Below are 22,331 nucleotides of genomic sequence, written 5' to 3' on the forward strand. Positions count from 1 at the left end.
AAACCTACAGAAGTCTCTGCATAACTTGCCTTCTGTTTCCCATCTTCCCATTGATACATTCATACATGGCTATGTTGCTTTCAAAAAAATAATTGAGGGTGAACTTTCATTGCCAGAAACAAGCCAAATTGATGTTGCAAAGGTACTGTGCTCCCTTAAAGGGGACTACAGTGAATTTGCTCAAGCCAGTTTAAGGGCAATCTGGTTCCCAACATCAAATGTTGATGCAGAACGTTCATTTTCCAGGTATTCACTGGTAGTTAGTGACAGAAGACAACGTCTCACTCCAGAAAATGCGGAAAATTTAACTATGATAGCATTTCAATAAAACCGTCTTAATAGTAACTTTAGAAGTGCTTAATTGTGTAATTTTGTAGTGTATGTGATTGTAATTAAGTCGTGAAATTTTTAGTAGTTATTTGAAAGTTTGAATTTATGAATTTGCAAATGAACTTAACTATCTATGAATTTGCAAATGAACTTAATTGTAATTATATCATGAGGTTTTAGTGTTTATTAATATTTGTTTTAATAAATTTGCATGTCGTACAGAAAAGCAAGAAAATTTTGCCGTGGGTATTTTGAGCAAAAAAATAAAACCATATAACACCGAAATCTTTATTTCTTTACACCGAAATTTGTCTTAAAATAACACCACAAAATCTTGACTCTAATAATTGATATACTGATAGTGTTATGAGCACATATCTGTAACTCGACACGATTGGAAAACATATTTTTTTTTAATTAATACGGATTTTTGTAAGTATGTATTATTTGTGCTTGTAAAAAACAAATAACTTTAACCCTAATGGTGGTGCCAAGGCACCTGTGGCACCTACCGTGCGCACGCCTATGATGCCAAGTAGATATCCGTTAAATTATGGCTATGACACTGGTTAACGTTTTATTTAGAACGTAGAATTTATACTGGGCGTCTCATGTCCAAAAATAATTCTGAAAACCCAGGTTTCAGCCATTTTTATTCTTCTGCAAACAGTTCAAAAACGAAATATGGAAACAGAACTACTCACTCGCTTTCAGAGTATTCTTAAGTGCTTTTCGAAAAAAAAAGTTATCTCGGATGTTCTGAACAGATTTCAAATAGCGTCTGAGCCGGGGTTATAAAGGTTGTGACAGGTTCTGGTGTGGCCCAGTGGAAAAACCGTATTACTCTTTGCTAGTTGGCTGGAAGAGCTATCAATGTTTCAGTATTCTCATTTCATCACTGGATTCACCAGCGGCTAAAAAGGCCCGCAAATCGCAGAATCCGCACAATGCTGCAGGCACTGTTAAGCACAGCCTGTTGCCAAAGTCAATTCGCACAATTTCCCCGTCGCTTGAAATCCAGGCTCCCGCCATTTCCCGATAAAATTTCCCTTTCCCGGGGGGGGGAACGACGGCAGAAGAAACAGAAAAGAGCCAAGGAAACGCGGAGACAAAAGAAATGAAACACTTCATCTACATCACGCGGTAGTCAAACGAACGAATTTCTTTCCTCTTTTTTTTTTCTTTTTCGGTCCCGGAACAATCCAATTCAATCGCGGGACCGGCGTTTTTTTTCCTCTCCCCAAACGCTCGGAAAAAAACGTCACAGGGGAATGTGGAGGGGGAGGAGAGCGAGTGAGAAGAGAGAGATAGAGAGGAGAGAGAGGAGAGAGAGGAGTGGAGCATAGAGGAGCATAGAGCAGCATAGAGGAGCATAGAGGAGCATAGAGGAGCATAGAGGAGAGAGAGGAGCATAGAGGAGCATAGAGGAGCATAGAGGAGCATAGAGGAGCATAGAGGAGCATAGAGGAGCATAGAGGAGCATAGAGGAGCATAGAGGAGCATAGAGGAGCATAGAGGAGAGAGAGGAGCATAGAGGAGAGAGAGGAGCATAGAGGAGAGAGAGGAGCATAGAGGAGAGAGAGGAGCATAGAGGAGCATAGAGGAGCATAGAGGAGCATAGAGGAGAGAGAGGAGCATAGAGGAGCATAGAGGAGCATAGAGGAGCATAGAGGAGCATAGAGGAGCATAGAGGAGAGAGAGGAGCATAGAGGAGCATAGAGGAGCATAGAGAGAGAGAGGAGCATAGAGGAGCATAGAGGAGCATAGAGGAGCATAGAGGAGCATAGAGGAGCATAGAGGAGCATAGAGGAGGAGAGAGAGGAGCATAGAGGAGCATAGAGGAGAGAGAGGAGCATAGAGGAGCATAGAGGAGCATAGAGGAGCATAGAGGAGCATAGAGGAGCATAGAGGAGAGAGAGGAGCATAGAGGAGCATAGAGGAGCATAGAGAGAGAGAGGAGCATAGAGGAGCATAGAGGAGCATAGAGGAGCATAGAGGAGCATAGAGGAGCATAGAGGAGCATAGAGGAGGAGAGAGAGGAGCATAGAGGAGCATAGAGGAGAGAGAGGAGCATAGAGGAGCATAGAGGAGAGAGAGGAGCATAGAGGAGCATAGAGGAGCATAGAGGAGAGAGAGGAGCATAGAGGAGAGAGAGGAGCATAGAGGAGCATAGAGGAGCATAGAGGAGCATAGAGGAGCATAGAGGAGAGAGAGGAGCATAGAGGAGCATAGAGGAGCATAGAGGAGCATAGAGGAGAGAGAGGAGCATAGAGGAGCATAGAGGAGCATAGAGGAGAGAGAGGAGCATAGAGGAGCATAGAGGAGAGAGAGGAGCATAGAGGAGAGAGAGGAGCATAGAGGAGCATAGAGGAGCATAGAGGAGCATAGAGGAGCATAGAGGAGAGAGAGGAGCATAGAGGAGCATAGAGGAGAGAGAGGAGCATAGAGGAGCATAGAGGAGAGAGAGGAGCATAGAGGAGCATAGAGGAGCATATAGGAGAGAGAGGAGCATAGAGGAGCATAGAGGAGCATATAGGAGAGAGAGGAGCATAGAGGAGCATAGAGGAGCATAGAGGAGAGAGAGGAGCATAGAGGAGCATAGAGGAGCATAGAGGAGCATAGAGGAGCATAGAGGAGCATAGAGGAGAGAGAGGAGCATAGAGGAGCATAGAGGAGCATAGAGGAGAGAGAGGAGCATAGAGGAGCATAGAGGAGCATAGAGGAGCATAGAGGAGCATAGAGGAGAGAGAGGAGCATAGAGGAGAGAGAGGAGCATAGAGGAGAGAGAGGAGCATAGAGGAGCATAGAGGAGCATAGAGAGAGAGGAGCATAGAGAGAGAGGAGCATAGAGGAGCATAGAGGAGCATAGAGGAGCATAGAGGAGCATAGAGGAGCATAGAGCAGCATAGAGCAGCATAGAGGAGCATAGAGGAGCATAGAGGAGCATAGCGGAGCATAGAGGAGCATAGAGGAGCATAGAGGAGCATAGAGGAGAGAGAGGAGCATAGAGGAGCATAGAGGAGAGAGAGGAGCATAGAGGAGCATAGAGGAGCATAGAGGAGCATAGAGGAGAGAGAGGAGCATAGAGGAGCATAGAGGAGAGAGAGGAGCATAGAGGAGCAGAGAGGAGCATAGAGGAGAGAGAGGAGCATAGAGGAGCATAGAGGAGAGAGAGGAGCATAGAGGAGCATAGAGGAGAGAGAGGAGCATAGAGGAGCATAGAGGAGCATAGAGGAGCATAGAGGAGCATAGAGGAGCATAGAGGAGCATAGAGGAGCATAGAGGAGAGAGAGGAGCATAGAGGAGCATAGAGGAGCATAGAGGAGCATAGAGGAGCATAGAGGAGCATAGAGGAGAGAGAGGAGCATAGAGGAGCATAGAGGAGAGAGAGGAGCATAGAGGAGCATAGAGGAGAGAGAGGAGCATAGAGGAGCATAGAGGAGAGAGAGGAGCATAGAGGAGCATAGAGGAGCATAGAGGAGCATAGAGGAGCATAGAGGAGCATAGAGGAGCATAGAGGAGCATAGAGGAGAGAGAGGAGCATAGAGGAGAGAGAGGAGCATAGAGGAGCATAGAGGAGCATAGAGGAGCATAGAGGAGCATAGAGGAGCATAGAGGAGAGAGAGGAGCATAGAGGAGAGAGAGGAGCATAGAGGAGAGAGAGGAGCATAGAGGAGCATAGAGGAGCATAGAGGAGCATAGAGGAGCATAGAGGAGCATAGAGGAGCATAGAGGAGCATAGAGGAGCATAGAGGAGAGAGAGGAGCATAGAGGAGCATAGAGGAGCATAGAGGAGCATAGAGGAGCATAGAGGAGAGAGAGGAGCATAGAGGAGAGAGTGAGAGAGGAGAGAGAGAGAGGAGGGAGAGAGAGGAGAGAGAGAGAGGAGGGAGAGAGAGGAGGGAGTGGGGAATGACTGAGCTGCTCAAGTGTCTCTGAGCGACTCCATGGATGGGCAGTGTCCTCTATGTATATTTGATCGTGTATTGTAATCCTGCGTTGCTATGGTATCCCTTGTATATTTCTTCGTGTCATATACTGCAAGAAGAGACATGGAAAAGCGTCTGGCATTGCAGCTGTGTGTATGCATAGTGTTCACTTACTTACCATGTACTAATGTTAATAATGTTCGCAGCCTTTCACGGCCAATTGTCTGAAGTAGCCTGGCTTCTGGGTTGTAGCCGCGTCCTCGGCGGATAATTCACTCGACGTTTCGGTCGACATTGCAGTCGCCATCATGAGGGAGCAGTTACCTACTGCAAGCATAGCTGCGCTAGTGGAAGTTTTTGGTTGTCGTCATAACCCTGTCACGGTAATGGAAGGTGTTGGAAGCGAAAGTATGTAAGTGTGTGAGTGGGGGAGTGTGACAGTGTGAGTGGGGGAGTGTGACAGTGTGAGTGGGGGAGTGTGACAGTGTGAGTGGGGGAGTGTGACAGTGTGAGTGGGGGAGTGTGACAGTGTGAGTGGGGGAGTGTGACAGTGTGAGTGGGGGAGTGTGACAGTGTCACCGTGGGAGTGTGACACTGTCACCGTGGGAGTGTGACAGTGTGAGTGGGAGTGTGACAGTGGGAGTGGGAGTGTGACAGTGTGAGTGGGAGTGTGACAGTGTGAGTGGGAGTGTGACAGTGTGAGTGGGAGTGCGACTGTGGCAGGTACTTCAGCACCCGAACTCGGGGTCCGTCCAGCGCAGTCGAGAACGAGTTCTAAAGAGGGGAACGTCCGTATTAATTTTTTTTTTTTCGCACTCTCCCCCTACAAAACGTCCCCCAGACAGTAAAAAAACTAAAACGCACGGAAGTGGCCTGCGGAGGAAAGCGGAACTCCGCTAACCCCCCCACTACCAGGCAACAGGGCACAACCCCACCGAGGGAGAGATAACTCACACGGGAGACTAGGGATAGTAATCTAGCCGCGGCACACAATAAGCCACGGGCGCGGATTCTCCACGGGGAACTAGGGAGTGGAAGACACCGAGGAAGGGGCTTATGGCCAGGGGTGGGGCGGGAATGGCTGGAAGGAGACACACCCGCAGGGCTTATCTGTCTCGGAGACACAGACTTGCGCCGGGGGGAATTTTTTTTTTTAATTTGGCGCGCGACCGAGCTCTTGTAGAGGATGGGAAAAGGCGAAACAGAGAAAAGGGGGAAGGGGCGCACGACAAAGTACTTCCAGAGCCAAGACGAACGGAAAATGAGGAAACACACGCCCTACCCCTCCCCCCCCCCCCTCACACACACACACACACACACACACAATTCAAAATCGCGAACGAATTTGCGCTCCACAATTCAGGCGGGACAAGACTATCCTGATGAGGCAGCTACCATCCGTCCGACGTAACACCGCAGGGGCTGCTACAGTTAATCCGCCGTAACACCACACGCACAACGCCATTCGCGTTAGCCTGCACGTTTTTGGATTGACAGTTACAAAGGATATCCCGAGTAAAACAAAACAGCGTAATGTAAATATTATTTTTAAAAAGCGATAGCTACTTTGAATTTTGCGTTTCATCTCAAATCTTCAAACAGATATTTACTAAATGATATCTAGTTAACAGTAAAACGTCACCCAAGTGTTCAAAATTATTATAACTTGCACGACTTTTTAAAGCTTTAAAATAACGTTTAATAAATATTTGGTGAGAAAATGTGTGTCCCAACAAAAAATGCAAGATGGCTATCGGAATTATTTACAGGAAAAACACCATAAAAAAAAAGAACTGACAAGGAAACTAAGTAAATAAACTAGCACACCATGACTTGCACCATGTCCTTTTATTTAAAATGATTGAAGGCTCTTTCAAACCACTTTGTTTACTTGTCTTCATGAAAGGACCGCTCACAAATCCAGTTCCTTTATCGTCTGGGGTGCAGTGAAAGTATCTGCAGCTTGGGAAAACCACCCACCGCTACTTGTATGCCAACTTCATAACCACGACTGTGAGGGAGATTATGGTAATTATCTGCCCATCACACAACAAACCGAGGAAAGCATTAATTTTTTTGGAAAATACCAAGTAGCAAATTTAAGTTGAAATTTCTGATAAGTAGATACATTTTCCCCCTTTGATACATCCCACCCACCCAAAAAATTACTTCCCCATATTTAAAAAAAAAATGCTTAAAATGTTAATCATTTGAATAAAACCCTACCCCTACGAGATTTATCTTCAGGCCTGGATTGATTTCCCATGTTTGCAGAATGGTTTCATAGTTTGTTGAAATTTTTTGACAAGCTATTATTCCTGGTTACAATGTATGTCATAGAGAAACCTCAATAAAGGGCAAAACAGATGAATTAAGAATTCTTGTTCTGTCTGATATTTAAGTTTGAATGTGTTCGTCTGTGCTGTTATCGTTGTGTTGTCCATGATAACCGTTTAGGTTCATCGCTGGGTTCATATGTTTGACTCAAGATGATTTAGGATTGTTTTCTGTGGGTTTATGTTTTCAATTTTTTTATTTCTTATTTTGCATTTATGAATTTTTCCTACGACAAACAGTGCAAAACTGCAATGGCGAATGTAAAAAAAATCAGCTTTATTTCTTCCTTTTCTTTAATTTGTGTATTTACATAGTTCGCATAAAAAAATTTAATTTTTTGTAATTTGATACTATTTTCAAAGCGAAAGCTAGCATTAAAAACCTTTGTTTTTAATTTTTTTTTTTTTTACAATATATTGGTTTTACGTTGTTAAGTGGTCCAGTACTTTTAAATTAGTATAGCATTTTTGTTTGGTCATTCTGGAATTAAGCTTTAACCTTCTTTATTGTTTCGCCCACTAGGTTGGATGGATGTTGGTTATGGAGGCAGGCCGACTCGTGTTAGCCTCACGACTGCTTGGCAGTTCCCTCCCGCGCCACACCACACACTGCCTTGCTGCCCGAGTTCTGCACCTGGCTTCCTGCGGGACGCAGAGGGGGAGAGAGGCGGACTGGAGAAAGTAGAAGGGCCCAAGTCCCTCTGACAACACTCGTGGCCCTTCAATCTGAACTTTCTGGGCTTCATTTGCACGACCTGGCCCCTCGAGAATTGGGACACGGCTCCTGGGGGTTCCGGCAACATCTGGTCGCTAAACTCTGGGTCTCGTGCGTGCTCTCTGAAGACGCTCGCTCTCTGAAGACGCTCGCTCTCTGAAGACGCTCGCTCTCTGAAGACGCTCGCTCTCTGAAGACGCTCGCTCTCTGAAGACGCTCGCTCTCTGAAGACGCTCGCTCTCTGAAGACGCTCGCTCTCTGAAGACGCTCGCTCTCTGAAGACGCTCGCTCTCTGAAGACGCTCGCTCTCTGAAGACGCTCGCTCTCTGAAGACGCTCGCTCTCTGAAGACGCTCGCTCTCTAAAGACATTAACGGTAGATACCATCGAGTATGAACAGCTCTAAACCAGGCCTCGTTACTTCAGGGCGGGTTTGGACAAGGAGGAAGAGGTAAGCGGGGAAGAGATAAAGAGGGGGAGAGATAAAGAGGGGGAGAGATAAAGAGGGGGAGAGATAAAGAGGGGGAGAGATAAAGAGGGGGAGAGATAAAGAGGGGGAGAGATAAAGAGGGGGAGAGATAAAGAGGGGGAGAGATAAAGAGGGGGAGAGATAAAGAGGGGGAGAGATAAAGAGGGGGAGAGATAAAGAGGGGGAGAGATAAAGAGGGGGAGAGATAAAGAGGGGGAGAGATAAAGAGGGGGAGAGATAAAGAGGGGGAGAGAAGAGGCGAGGGGTCGCTCGATTCCTGCGGAAGCGAAAAAGCGCCCCTCGAGGAAGAAAATCGGGCGTAACAAAAGCGCCAGTAACGCAAACCGACCCACTTCGACACCAGGGTAGGGGGTTTGCGGGGAGCGCTTCAGGAAATAAGTTTGGATTGGGGAAGAGGGGGGGAGGTAGGAGGTTGAATTAAATTTTCAGCCAAGCCGGTTGGGCTACATGTAGGGATGCAGGGGTAGGGGTGCCGAGCCCAGGGGATGTAGCAGGCCGAGATTTATCAGGGCTGGCGACATGGAGCAACCCCTGTTAATTCGGAGCAACCCCCTCGCTGCTACACACCCCCCAATCCAGAGAGGTTTTCCCGACGAACAAGCGCGCAGTGCCCACACACCTACACGGTGGTCTAAAACACACCTGAAAACTACTTGCAAGAGAAAATTAAATACGTCCATGCAAATGCATATGCATTTAACTTAATGACCGTCCAACTGTATATCAACATCAACCAAGAGTAACTGCATAGATTTCACATTGTTTTTAACGTTTTCCACCATCATTTGATATCCACGTGAAAGTCGTGTTGTTTTACAAGCATCAAACATAGATGCAAAATTTCTAATATTTACATTCAACACAATTACAAGACAATGAATATTAAAACACAAATGAGCATTTAAGGGTATTTGGCTCGTCATTACTGGTAACACTCGTTCCAAATGTTGTTAACTAAAGTACATGCCACAAACAAGCGCAGTTTCTTGATACTTAACTTTTATCAACGTTTTTAGTCTGGCAGCTGATTATTCTTCAGTCATTTATGAAGAGAATACTGGGAAATTGTTGTTTAGGCGATTATTTTAAAAACTAAATACCTACTTATTTCATTTTATGAAATTGTTTTTGTGGAATGGCAGTTTAATGCCCGACATAAATATGGCATAAGGTGTACTCATACTACAACAATAATCTTATAATATTATCAAAACAGTCAAAAACTTGTTAAAACTCCTGCTCAAACTTCATTATTTTCCACGTCTCTCTTTACTCTCAAAACAAAACTCTGAAGTCGAAATACGGTTAATTGTCTACGAATATCCAGTTATCAGAAATTATGAAGAACTATTCGCTTATTCCAGGCGAATTCTTAGTAAATTTACTGTAATTTTTAACAGTGTAAGAGTGGTTACCCCGTTTCCGAATGTCACTTGCAAAGCAACACAATATTATTATTTTTTTCCCGAACTCTTGACAAACACGTGAAGTTATTTACAAACACAGCAAAAGTGGCAGAAAAAATACACCATTGGTATACTTTTGAGAACTGTTCAAATGAGATAAGTTACACGAGATAAAACTAGACAATCGCAGGTCTCCTAGCCTTAATTCATTTTGTAATTGTACCAACACTTCTGAGGACTGCTGACTTCTCCCAAGTTCTCGCAGGGAAAGGGCTGAATGGCCGGGAGGAAAGGCGAAGGAAGATAACCACGAGACACGTTTCTCGCTCCATGGCACAGTAAAGCCCCAAGCCAAGGGAGCAATCAATGCAAGAGTTTTTTTTTAAGTAGTATTATTATAACTAGAACACCTTAAAGTAAACTTGCAATATTACACACACCATAATCATTCAGATGTGTCTAGGGGCGGTATACCCAGACGTTTCAGTAAGGTAGCGAATATGCACTGCCTTGTTGGGCAACTGCCATACCCTAACTCTCGGGTCATATTCCAAAACATGTCCTAACTGAACCCCTGTAAGGTATCAGATCGGCAGCCGTTTTAATAAACCAGGACTTGTGCGAGGCAATAAACAGTTGTACTTCGTGGAATCCATCTTAATTTTAGCTTATTTTTTAAAACTATGGAATTATGATGTGAAATAAAATATTTAATTTTGGTTGAACAAGAATAAACGATGAATTTTTGGCCGTATTTATGTTTGCTGTTTTTTAAAATATTAGGGGGGGGGGGGAATTACAATCGTAAAAGTTCCGTTAAAGTTCATTAAAAAGGTGTGTGTGTGTGTGTGTGTGTGTGTGTGTGTGTGTGTGTGTGTACACACACACAGAGTTATGGATCAAATCGGCAACAGATAGGACACCAAAAATCAGTGTCCTAAAAATAAGGGACTGGCCGTGTCCTATCGTGCACTTGGAATACGGTTAGGGTACAGGTATAGAATATTCAACACCTAAACCCTTATTTTTGTGTCTTGGAATACGGCCCTAGAAGTTTCAAGAAAATATTTTTTTTTCTCACCACATATCTTCAGTTATTTTGCACAATACTGCGACGTAGGGAACAAAAGAAACGCTGCTTCATGTTGCGCCAGACAAGCTAATCAAGTATCAATTATAATTGTTAATTTTGTAAGAATATACCGCTGTTTAAGTATGTACGTTCACTGAAACACCCGTGACATCATCTTAAACGGAGTTTACTATTGTTTAACGCAATGAAGGCACTATTAATTTACATCGGTAGTTGCTTGTCGAGAGAATTCCTAGCGATAAGTGAAGGGGTTTAGTAATAGACCATGTATGGGATTGCTAACATGAATTAACTATGGCCAGTTGCACCCATCTGATCTTCCATTTGCCACTTTATCTCAGCAAAAAAAAAAAAACTGATAAAGGGACAATTCCTCTAAACGTTGCACCAACACATATTGGGAATACACGATCTTCTCGCACATGAACCATTGTTCATACATTTTCAATTTACGGCAACAGTGCCTAATAAAGCTTAAGTTTCTATTGGCGGGCTGGAACAATATAAAGTCGATACAATCGATCGTGAAACGGCGAGAAAATGATTGATGTGATAGCCACAGATAGCAGCACATGCTGCCTTTGCCCCGTCTTGTGGGATTATTTCCGACAAGAACCCACATGCCGGTATTTAAAAGCTATAACCAAAGTCTGAAATACGAAAAGTATTTGTTAAAACAATTGCAGCTATTTTAACGAGGAAACTACTTATGACGAAATAGTAAGCCTTATTAAACAAAATCAATGAGCATTTCAAATACTTATAATATAGTTATTTTATGAGGAAAATGGTTACACTAGAAAATTTAGCAAATTTTCATAAATTTTGGTACATCATTCTATTAACATTTAAGTCTGGCTGCAAAGTCATCTACACAAAGTCAGTACAGATTCCGAACATGTCTACCGCACTATGTTGTTTGATCCAAGATCATCGTTACGAAGCGCCAGGATAGTCTGTTCATCTCGCAGTTCCCACAGATATTCGCTCGGCGCAATAATAATCTTAGAATATTATCAAAACATTCAAAAACTTGTTAATTCTCCTGCACAAACCCTATTATTTTCCACGTGTGTTTTTACTCTCACAACAAAATTCTTAAGTTGAAATACGGGTGATTTGTACGAAAATCCCAGTCATTATAAATTATGAAGAAATCTTAAGTTTATTTCAGGCGAAATCTTAGTTGAAAAGTCCGTACATTTACTGTAATTTCTGACAGTGTGCGAGTGGTTAACCAGTTCCAGAATTCCACTTGCAAAGCAACACAAAAAAAAATTTTTTTTCCCGAACTCCGACAACCTCGTGATGTTATTTAGAAAAACAGAACAACAGTGGCAGAAGAAAAAAACACCACTGGCATACTTTAGAGAACTATCAAATGGGACAAGATACACGCGTGGCGCAACAGAACATACGGCCAATGACCACACACCAGCTCACGACACTATATCCCGGCCCGAACTCCAATGTTGCAAACTGGGCCGTTGCATTACTACATCAGACCCATTAGAGGCGAAAAGGAGAGGTGGATACGAAAATGGAGCATCGGAGGATCGGGTGGTGGGGGGGGGGGGGGGGGAGTGGGGTCCGCTCACGGCAACGTACTTTCCACGTTAGCCAACTTGCGAAAACATAAAACCCCGCAGGGAGTGGAACCCTAGCTGTAGTTGTTACCTGGCGGCGGACACAGACACTAAAGAGAGAAAGGGAGAGATACGTGAATAATGAAAAAAGTTCAAACGGCGTAGTAGAACAAAAAAGAGTTCATGGGAGACTGTGTTCGAAACTGAGGATAACGACGGGAGCGCATTAAAGCCTTCCGCTTCACGTGGCAATGCCCTCGCTGACCAGAGACAGAGATAAGGACGGACAAGTGAAAGGAAGGGGGGGGGGGGGGGGGAGAAGGACAGTACGGCCATTTAATCAGCTGAGCGCAGCCGCCTGGAACGGCCCCGTCTGGAAGAGTCCAGCGAGACGTCCATTTTCCAGGGAGAGAGGAGGTCCAGCGACGAGACTCAGACTTGCTCACTGACTTCCCTGCACGCGGTCATCACGTTCCACTTCCGCGATCTGCTTTCTGCCAACTCCGCAGTTCACTAACTACCGAGCAATCTAACCTCCTGCAGTGCACAAAAACAAACTAAGGAGTATAAATAAACGGTAATAAAATCTGTTCGTAAACGCAGTTGTTCAAAGAATACATTCCAGTTCGGCCACGTGCCATACCAGGATATTTCGAACAGTTTTATAAAATGTATCATTTACAAAATTAATTAAAACACTTAAAAGGAAATAAATTTTTGGAGATTTTTTTTTTATGAGAAGCACTAAATGTAACATAAAGGAAGTATTCGTCCGCCTGAATGTCCACACAAATATTACCTCACCAAGAACACACGACTCAAGTTGGTAAATAACCGAACTGAACCGAACCCATCGCAACCAACCCAACCCAAGGTTATGTTAGGTTAGGCTAATTTTTATTTATTTCCTACAAGTTTTCTCAAAGTCGGTGCATTTTATGCGCTTCGGGTAATTTCGGAACAGTTAGGATGAATTTATTTCATACAATTTACCGTAAAAATTATGTCCACTTTTGAATCAAACTCTTGTTTGCCGTAATTTACTGATAATCATGTATGACGACCAACTGCAAAAACTTAAAAATTGAACACAAAATATTTGAAAACAAGATGGCATGTCTCGGTTTCTTTCTTTAAAAAAAACGGCGTTAGTTTCGCTTCGAATGTCACTCGTTTGGCAACATTGCTTCTCTCGTGAAGTTCGTTATGAAACATAACCTAAAAATAAACTAAAAATAAATTTATTTAATATATGTTTGATCAAGCTGAACACTTTAATCAGAGTTTTATTTTTAACAACGTTTAGGAACTAGTTTTGAATTTACGTTTCACAGGTAAATATTGTGATTTTTTTTGTGTTATCTTTGTACTTTTTCCAACACATTTGCAAAGTTTCGGTTTCTTACGCAGCGTAGATGGCGGCATATTTTTTTATAATATAAAAATTAATGTGCCGGAGGTTTTTAATATTAAAAAAAATTGGTTGTCTGTAAAGTATGTTTACGGACGATAGTTTAACGTGGCAACGTCATAACAAAACATTGATGAAATGATTGCATACTTTTATGAATAAAATTGAATCATTTTTATTGAATTATCACTATTTTGTATGGATACAAAGAAGGAGTGAAATGAAATCTACAATTTAATTGATACATTTACTTTCATTTGCACTCATTAATTAAAATATGTTTATTACTTTAACGAACAGATTATTTTAACTATAACTTTTGTACATGTTTGCTATTTAACTTGTTCCAATCAGTGTTATTCTGTCAAGGATAGGACGATGATAGGAAAAGTAGGAAACGAATGGGAGTGCTTCAAGTTTAATGTGCCTCGAAAAAGTCTAATCGATGGTTGTTCCAATCGGGTGGAAGAGAGATAGATGCGGCGCAAGCGTACAATGAGCGTAACGGGACATTTTTTTTCGTGCGTGCAGCCGGCGTCCATCGATTTATTAGACGTTGTCACGTCGAAGAAAGCATGAGCTTCGGGGTTTTGTCTCTCTCGTCTGTGAACAGAAGGCTTGCCGCGTGTCCCCCCCACGCGGCGCCGCAGAGGAGCGCCTGTTCTCGTGCCCCACTGGCGCGCCAACACGAGTCCCGGCCCGCAGCCTCCACACACACACACACGCACACACACACCCGAGCACACACACACCCGAGCACACACACACCCGAGCACACACACACCCGAGCACACACACACCCGAGCACACACACACACCCGAGCACACACACACACCCGAGCACACACACACACCCGAGCACACACACACACCCGAGCACACACACACACCCGAGCACACACACACACCCGAGCACACACACACACCCGAGCACACACACACACCCGAGCACACACACACACCCGAGCACACACACACACCCGAGCACACACACACACCCGAGCACACACACACACCCGAGCACACACACACACCCGAGCACACACACACACCCGAGCACACACACACACCCGAGCACACACACACCCGAGCACACACACACCCGAGCACACACACACCCGAGCACACACACACACCCGAGCACACACACACCCGAGCACACACACACACCCGAGCACACACACACACCCGAGCACACACACACACCCGAGCACACACACACACCCGAGCACACACACACACCCGAGCACACACACACACCCGAGCACACACACACACCCGAGCACACACACACACCCGAGCACACACACACCCGAGCACACACACACACCCGAGCACACACACACACCCGAGCACACACACACACCCGAGCACACACACACCCGAGCGCACACACACACCCGAGCACACACACACACCCGAGCACACACACACCCGAGCACACACACACCCGAGCACACACACACCCGAGCACACACACACACCCGAGCACACACACACACCCGAGCACACACACACACCCGAGCACACACACACACCCGAGCACACACACACACCCGAGCACACACACACACCCGAGCACACACACACCCGAGCACACACACACACCCGAGCACACACACACACCCGAGCACACACACACACCCGAGCACACACACACCCGAGCACACACACACACCCGAGCACACACACACACCCGAGCACACACACACACCCGAGCACACACACACCCGAGCACACACACACACCCGAGCACACACACACACCCGAGCACACACACACACCCGAGCACACACACACACCCGAGCACACACACACACCCGAGCACACACACACACCCGAGCACACACACACACCCGAGCACACACACACACCCGAGCACACACACACACCCGAGCACACACACACACCCGAGCACACACACACACCCGAGCACACACACACACCCGAGCACACACACACACCCGAGCACACACACACACCCGAGCACACACACACACCCGAGCACACACACACACCCGAGCACACACACACACCCGAGCACACACACACACCCGAGCACACACACACACCCGAGCACACACACACACCCGAGCACACACACACACCCGAGCACACACACACACCCGAGCACACACACACACCCGAGCACACACACACACCCGAGCACACACACACACCCGAGCACACACACACACCCGAGCACACACACACCCGAGCACACACACACCCGAGCACACACACACCCGAGCACACACACACCCGAGCACACACACACCCGAGCACACACACACCCGAGCACACACACACCCGAGCACACACACACACCCGACACACACACACCCGAGCACACACACACACCCGAGCACACACACACACCCGAGCACACACACACACCCGAGCACACACACACACCCGAGCACACACACACACCCGAGCACACACACACACCCGAGCACACACACACCCGAGCACACACACACACCCGAGCACACACACACACCCGAGCACACACACACACCCGAGCACACACACACACCCGAGCACACACACACCCGAGCACACACACACACCCGAGCACACACACACACCCGAGCACACACACACACCCGAGCACACACACACACCCGAGCACACACACACCCGAGCACACACACACCCGAGCACACACACACACCCGAGCACACACACACACCCGAGCACACACACACCCGAGCACACACACACCCGAGCACACACACACCCGAGCACACACACACCCGAGCACACACACACCCGAGCACACACACACCCGAGCACACACACACCCGAGCACACACACACCCGAGCACACACACACCCGAGCACACACACACCCGAGCACACACACACCCGAGCACACACACACCCGAGCACACACACACCCGAGCACACACACACCCGAGCACACACACACCCGAGCACACACACACCCGAGCACACACACACCCGAGCACACACACACCCGAGCACACACACACCCGAGCACACACACACCCGAGCACACACACACCCGAGCACACACACACCCGAGCACACACACACCCGAGCACACACACACCCGAGCACACACACACCCGAGCACACACACACCCGAGCACACACACACCCGAGCACACACACACCCGAGCACACACACACCCGAGCACACACACACCCGAGCACACACACACCCGAGCACACACACACCCGAGCACACACACACCCGAGCACACACACACCCGAGCACACACACACCCGAGCACACACACACCCGAGCACACACACACCCGAGCACACACACACCCGAGCACACACACACCCGAGCACACACACACCCGAGCACACACACACCCGAGCACACACACACCCGAGCACACACACACCCGAGCACACACACACCCGAGCACACACACACCCGAGCACACACACACCCGAGCACACACACACCCGAGCACACACACACCCGAGCACACACACACCCGAGCACACACACACCCGAGCACACACACACCCGAGCACACACACACCCGAGCACACACACACCCGAGCACACACACACCCGAGCACACACACACCCGAGCACACGCCTTCACGAGAACACCCTGGGGTCGTACTGGGACGAGTACTTCTGTTCCCGCATCATACTTTACAAACTGTATCTTTAACATGTTCCAAACTGTTATAACGGGTGTTTTCACAATAATTTTCAGACAAGAATCATCCCGTAGAAATCAAAAATGGACTCGTATTGGTTAAACGTACAGTCAGAAAGTAAGTAGACTTAAATTTGTTTTACGTTCTCGTTAAAGTGGTTCACTATCAATGTTTTATCGCGAAAATTGTTTTGGGTCACAGAACACAAGTTTGTTTTCAGATGGATCCAGGTCGGTTTGCGACGCGACAGATGCGTCCCACGGCATGCACTGAAGTAGGAAAGAAAAAAAAACATCACTTGTAACTCGGTACAAGTGATAGATGGAACTTCTTTGGCAATTCAAACCTCGTGTTGAGTAAAACGGCAGAGAGAGAGAGAGAGAGAGAGAGAGAGAGAGAGAGAGAGAGAGAGAGAGAGAGAGAGAGAGAGAGAGAGAGAGAGAGAGAGAGAGAGAGAGAGAGAGAGAGAGAGAGAGAGAGAGAGAGAGAGAGAGAAGTATTTTTTTCTAAAATACAGCGCGGTGTTTTTGACTAATTCCTTTTTTTAGTTTATAAGAATCTTAACCTTTTTTTTGAATTTACTAAAAATTTGATTAAAATTAAAAAAAAAAATAATTAAAATATATTAGTTCAAAATAACTGCTCAATAATAATTATTGATCAATCAATAATTATTAATTAACAATACATATTACTGTTAAAATACAACAAAAATAAAAACTGTGCGTGTTACTGTTTCTTCAAACTATTCTGGCATTTGGAACATGTAAAATCTCAGAACGAAATATGCAATTCATAAAACGTAGCGCTAGCGCGCTGGTAGCAAATATAACATTTACGGCACTCACAGCTGACTGTAAAGGATACCAATATCTATATCATTAAACATGCGCATGCCCACATTCTTATCTTATTCTTTCGTTCAACTATTTTTTTTTTCGAGAGCGCGGGCGAATCATCTCGCAAAGAGAACGAACACGAGCCCAGCAATATATATTATATAGCATAACGATCTCGTAATATATTTTAGGTCAAATACCTATTATCTATCATTTTTTGCGTCAGAAACGATTGACAACAATGCTTCACGAAAATTTTGCATTGAAATTCGGCCTTGAAATTTTTTCCGTCATCGCACCCAGAGAAATTACGAATTAAGGGGTTAACAGGCTGTTCACATGGGGGTGCAGGGGTCGCTGTGCGATGAGAAATGACCGCTGTCAGAACTGACGGAACTAACTGAACATGGATGACAGGAGTACCCTGAAGAAACCAGCTGCGAGAAATATCGTGGTTGAGCCCCCAGCGGACCACGAACCCAGGCCGTCCTTGTTTACGGCGAGTCAGCGCGGCCCGGTTTGACATCGAACCAACAGTGTTGCCAACTGCATCTCTCCGAGACTAGTCTCACACGGCACACGTGTTCTGCCGCGGTTGTCTCCGCTACAACCACAGGTATTGCTATCAGAATGCCCCCATTCTGGATAGTCAGGGGAAACCAACAATAAAGTCAAAGACGTTGAAATTTAGCATGGAAAGTCGGGTAATTTTACTGAAATCCTGGGGAAATCATGGAAATTTCCCAGCGATATATAATATATTAAAATGCCATGCTACAGACTGTGAGGGCAATTTTTTTCAGATAGTATTTTAGTGGTGCCCAATCAGACAACACTATAAAATGGTTTATGCAATGTTCTGTTTGAGCTATGCCAGCTGTGACATGGAAATTGAAAATTTTATTACAGATATGTGCGGACATCCTGTTGATAAACAACCCACAGCCACGTGATGCTCTGCAAGTTGACAGTCGGTAACAATGGCGGAACGTTGGTTGTGATGCCAACAGAAATAATACATACACCAGGTCACACTTAGCACTGACTTTCTAAGTCAGTTTTTTTTTTTTTTTTTGTAATTTTTCAATACATTATTTGGTGATACTTTTGATTAAGTGTTCCTTTGATGCTGTTTGGTGTTTTTCTACTTCATTTTTATTTTTTAAGCACGGCCTGGGGAATTCCACAAGCCGAGGCGTGAACGAGTGACGCTATTCTCGACGCTTCGAAGTGATGTTTTGTTTGTGAGGAAGGAACGGCCCTGGAGACAAAAGAAAGGCGGACGGGCAGTGAGTGACTCACCTGGGCGGACTGGGCGAAGCGGGGCCGTGCTGGCTGCGGTCCCAGTCAGCAGCCTGGCTCGCGGCGGCTGCTACCCGCGCGGGAACACACCACACACATGCGTGTTAGCGGCACACAGACGAGCACAGAGTCACAGACACAGCGCGCTACTGCACTCGCCACTCCGGCCGGCTGAGTCACCGCTGCGACCTCGGGCGCGCGCTGCTGGTTCCCCGCCGCGCCGCCAGGTGGCAGCACGTGTCAGCGGCGCACAACACACGGGGAAGCCTTCATCTCACAGAAAAGAGCCGACCTCCGTAGCGTAGTCGGATGCACACCGGCTTACGGTGCGAGGGGTTCTGGGTTCGAGTCCCGGGTAAGGCATGGGTGTCCCAATTTACATGATGGTAATTAATTGCCGATGATGATTGCACTACGATACATTTACCAATTTGCTTACTGAGGTTTGCTTGATTTGATATGATATGATAACGATTTGCATTACGACGCATTACCCCATGGCTACTGGTGTAACCGCTGAAAGCCAACCTAACAAATAACAACCCGAAGTTCATGCTCGCTTTTTTTCCCCGTTCCATCTCATTGTATAAACCGGCGTGGCATTAAATTTTGCGGTCGATTAGGATAGGTTAGCTACATTATAAATACTTTAAAACATTGTGGATGGTTGGATATATTATGTAAGTATAGCTACATTAAAAAATACTGTAAAATCATTTCATGGTTGCTAACAAATAACTTTTTAAATATGTAGCTATCCAGCGCTAGGAAACCGTTTACATGTTTTAACAGTATCTTTAATGTAGCTATCCTAACCAAATCAACCGTCCACAATCTGTTTTAAAGTATTTATAATGTAGCTAACCTAACCTAATTGACCATTAGTTATCATGAGTTGTCCAAAATAAACATTCGCGGACACACGGCAAACGAAAAATTTGGCGGCGTACAAATAAATACCGTTGCCTTGTTTATGGTCTTTCCTTTTATCAACACCGCCATATTTATTTACTATGAACAAAAAAAAAATAACCCGAAGATGCACGATCGGGCGTTTGGCTCTCTCGTCTGTGAAAAGAAGGCTTCCCCACAAAACACAGCTGCGGCGCCGTGCGAGCGTGTGCGTAGCAGGGCATCGCTCACTCCGTATCACGCATCCAGGTTTATCCCTCTATCACGATACTTGCTGTTTTAATTTACAACATCTGAACATCCTGGATACAACGAAAAGTGTAACGTAACAATGAATAATGATCGTATTATCAGCTCTAATAAAAGATTTTTTTTTTATTTTTACATTTTTGTTATGTCCAGGATCTTTCGACGTACTCAAAACAGTAAGCATCATGTACCACAGGATAAATCATGCAACTTAATGCCATCAGAATCAAGGGATAAACTTCGATAAGTGATACGGAACAAATTACCTCGTTACACTGTTGGCAGTGTTAGTAACTATAACTATATTAATTACCAAATACATATTATCGCGCGACATTTCACCAGCAATTTGCGAGCACAGTTTTTCTGCATATAAATAAACGAGGCCTATATAAGATTTTTGTTTAACCATTCTAACCACGACAATTTTTTTTTGTTACTAGAGACTTATAAATAATAGCTGAAATTAATTTTCAAAGCAGAAATTACACCTGAGCATTGTAATATCTCGGCAATTTCTTGCCAAGGTATTATTGATAAATATAATAAGTTCTCTAGTCCCGCCAACATGACTTCTTAGTCTATCCTCATTGGTTGTTGCGCCATGCGTCCGTAACAGAAATAAAATATATTAATTTCCCTTCTATGCACACGGCCTGTCTCCCATGCACACAGATGTCTGTCCTGTGCGCTGTTGATAATCAGCAGGTTGGAAAACATGGCGGTCAAATATTGTGAGAACGTCCTACTGTTACTGTTTTTTTTTTCTATTATAAACTTAAGGGGGGAGTGATATCAACTGAAACAGCCATTTTGATTTGAACAGTTTTGAGGCCATGACAAGCTTTTCAAAATTCGACTTATTCAAGTTAAGGGATTGCCAACCTGTCGAAGGTATTGGCGTTCACAATTTAATTTATTTTAGGAGATGACTACAGCTCTAATAATACAATTAATAAACACTTAACAAATCATTTAATGTGTGATCCAAGTCTTAAAGAAGGCAAACGTTCAATATAGAAAAAAGTCGCAAACGTTCAATATAGAAAAAAGTCACAGCATGAAAGATTCCGTTGAAAGCAAAATGGCTTTCAGTTCATATCTCCCTCAATACCAACTTATTTTTCTGATCTCATAATCGCCACATTGAAAAGAGCTATTTTCCCGGTGCCATTTATTTGGCCTCGCTTTCACCAGCACACGTGATCTGTCACGACCCTCCCAGTATCTCTGGTCGAAACACACAGGTTGGTGCGGCAGTTGACGCCACGTGGTGACTCACCGTGTACGATCTGCTCCGTTCGCAGAAATGGGGCATTTTGTAGTTTCATGCGGGGACGCACCACAACGCCGAACGTACAATAACGCCGAAAACCATAACGCCGAATGCCAAATTGACTACAACGCCGACAGCTAGAAAACTGCTGTGTACCACAACGCCAACGCCGAAATACATTAACGCCGAGGACTGCCACAAAGGTTAGGTTAGGCTAGCCTAGGTTAGGTTAGGTTGTGGTATTTCGGCGTTAAGATACATTTAAGAAACACACACATTGTCAGTTGTTTTTCATTTTTCTCCTGTGGCCCCCCTCCCCCCCTCCACGAAGCAACATTTTCCGGCGTTACTGTATTTCGGCGTTGTGGTACACAGCAGTTTTCTAGCTGTCGGCGATGCGGTCAATTTGGCATACGGCGTTATGGTATTCGGCGTTATCGTACGTTCGGCGTTGTGGTATTTGGGCGTTGTGGTAACGACCCGTTTCACGCGCACCAGCCAGCGCCGTGTTAGCCAACATGAGTCGTGATCAGATTTCGTAACAAAAGTTAACTTTTTTTGTATATAACGAAACTTAGAAAATTAAATCACGAATCTCGCTAATATGGTTAATACTAGGTCTCTGAGTGATGTTCGCGCGAAAAAAGCAAATGATACTGCGACATAATTACGGATCGACCAAACACCACCTACGATATCACCCACCTGATTCACACCGCATAATAGAACATTTAAGATCCGTTTCAAGTGTCTATTTGCAGTTAGTATCTTTACCTAAACAAAGCATTTCCTATACAGGAACAT

General features: G+C 45.4%; 1 protein-coding gene across 6 annotated transcripts in view; it reads right to left on the reverse strand.

Annotated features, from left to right (window-relative positions):
* The window catches only part of LOC134537087 (transmembrane protein 47), a 107,090-nt gene that overhangs the window by 64,039 nt on the left and 20,720 nt on the right, over positions 1–22,331 (reverse strand). For 5 of the 6 annotated variants that reach the window (XM_063377359.1, XM_063377357.1, XM_063377353.1 and 2 more), the window contains one exon: positions 19,091–19,160. The exons of the other annotated variant lie outside the window; for it this stretch is intronic. Coding sequence is in view for 2 of the 5 variants with exons in the window: in XM_063377353.1 (XP_063233423.1) it covers positions 19,091–19,160 (70 nt within the window). In the remaining 3 variants the exon portion in view is untranslated. The remainder of the gene's footprint in view (positions 1–19,090; positions 19,161–22,331) is intronic. 6 annotated transcript variants of the gene reach the window in all.

Source organism: Bacillus rossius, chromosome 11 (genome assembly GCF_032445375.1).
Source record: "Bacillus rossius redtenbacheri isolate Brsri chromosome 11, Brsri_v3, whole genome shotgun sequence".
Classification (NCBI taxonomy): domain Eukaryota; kingdom Metazoa; phylum Arthropoda; class Insecta; order Phasmatodea; family Bacillidae; genus Bacillus; species Bacillus rossius.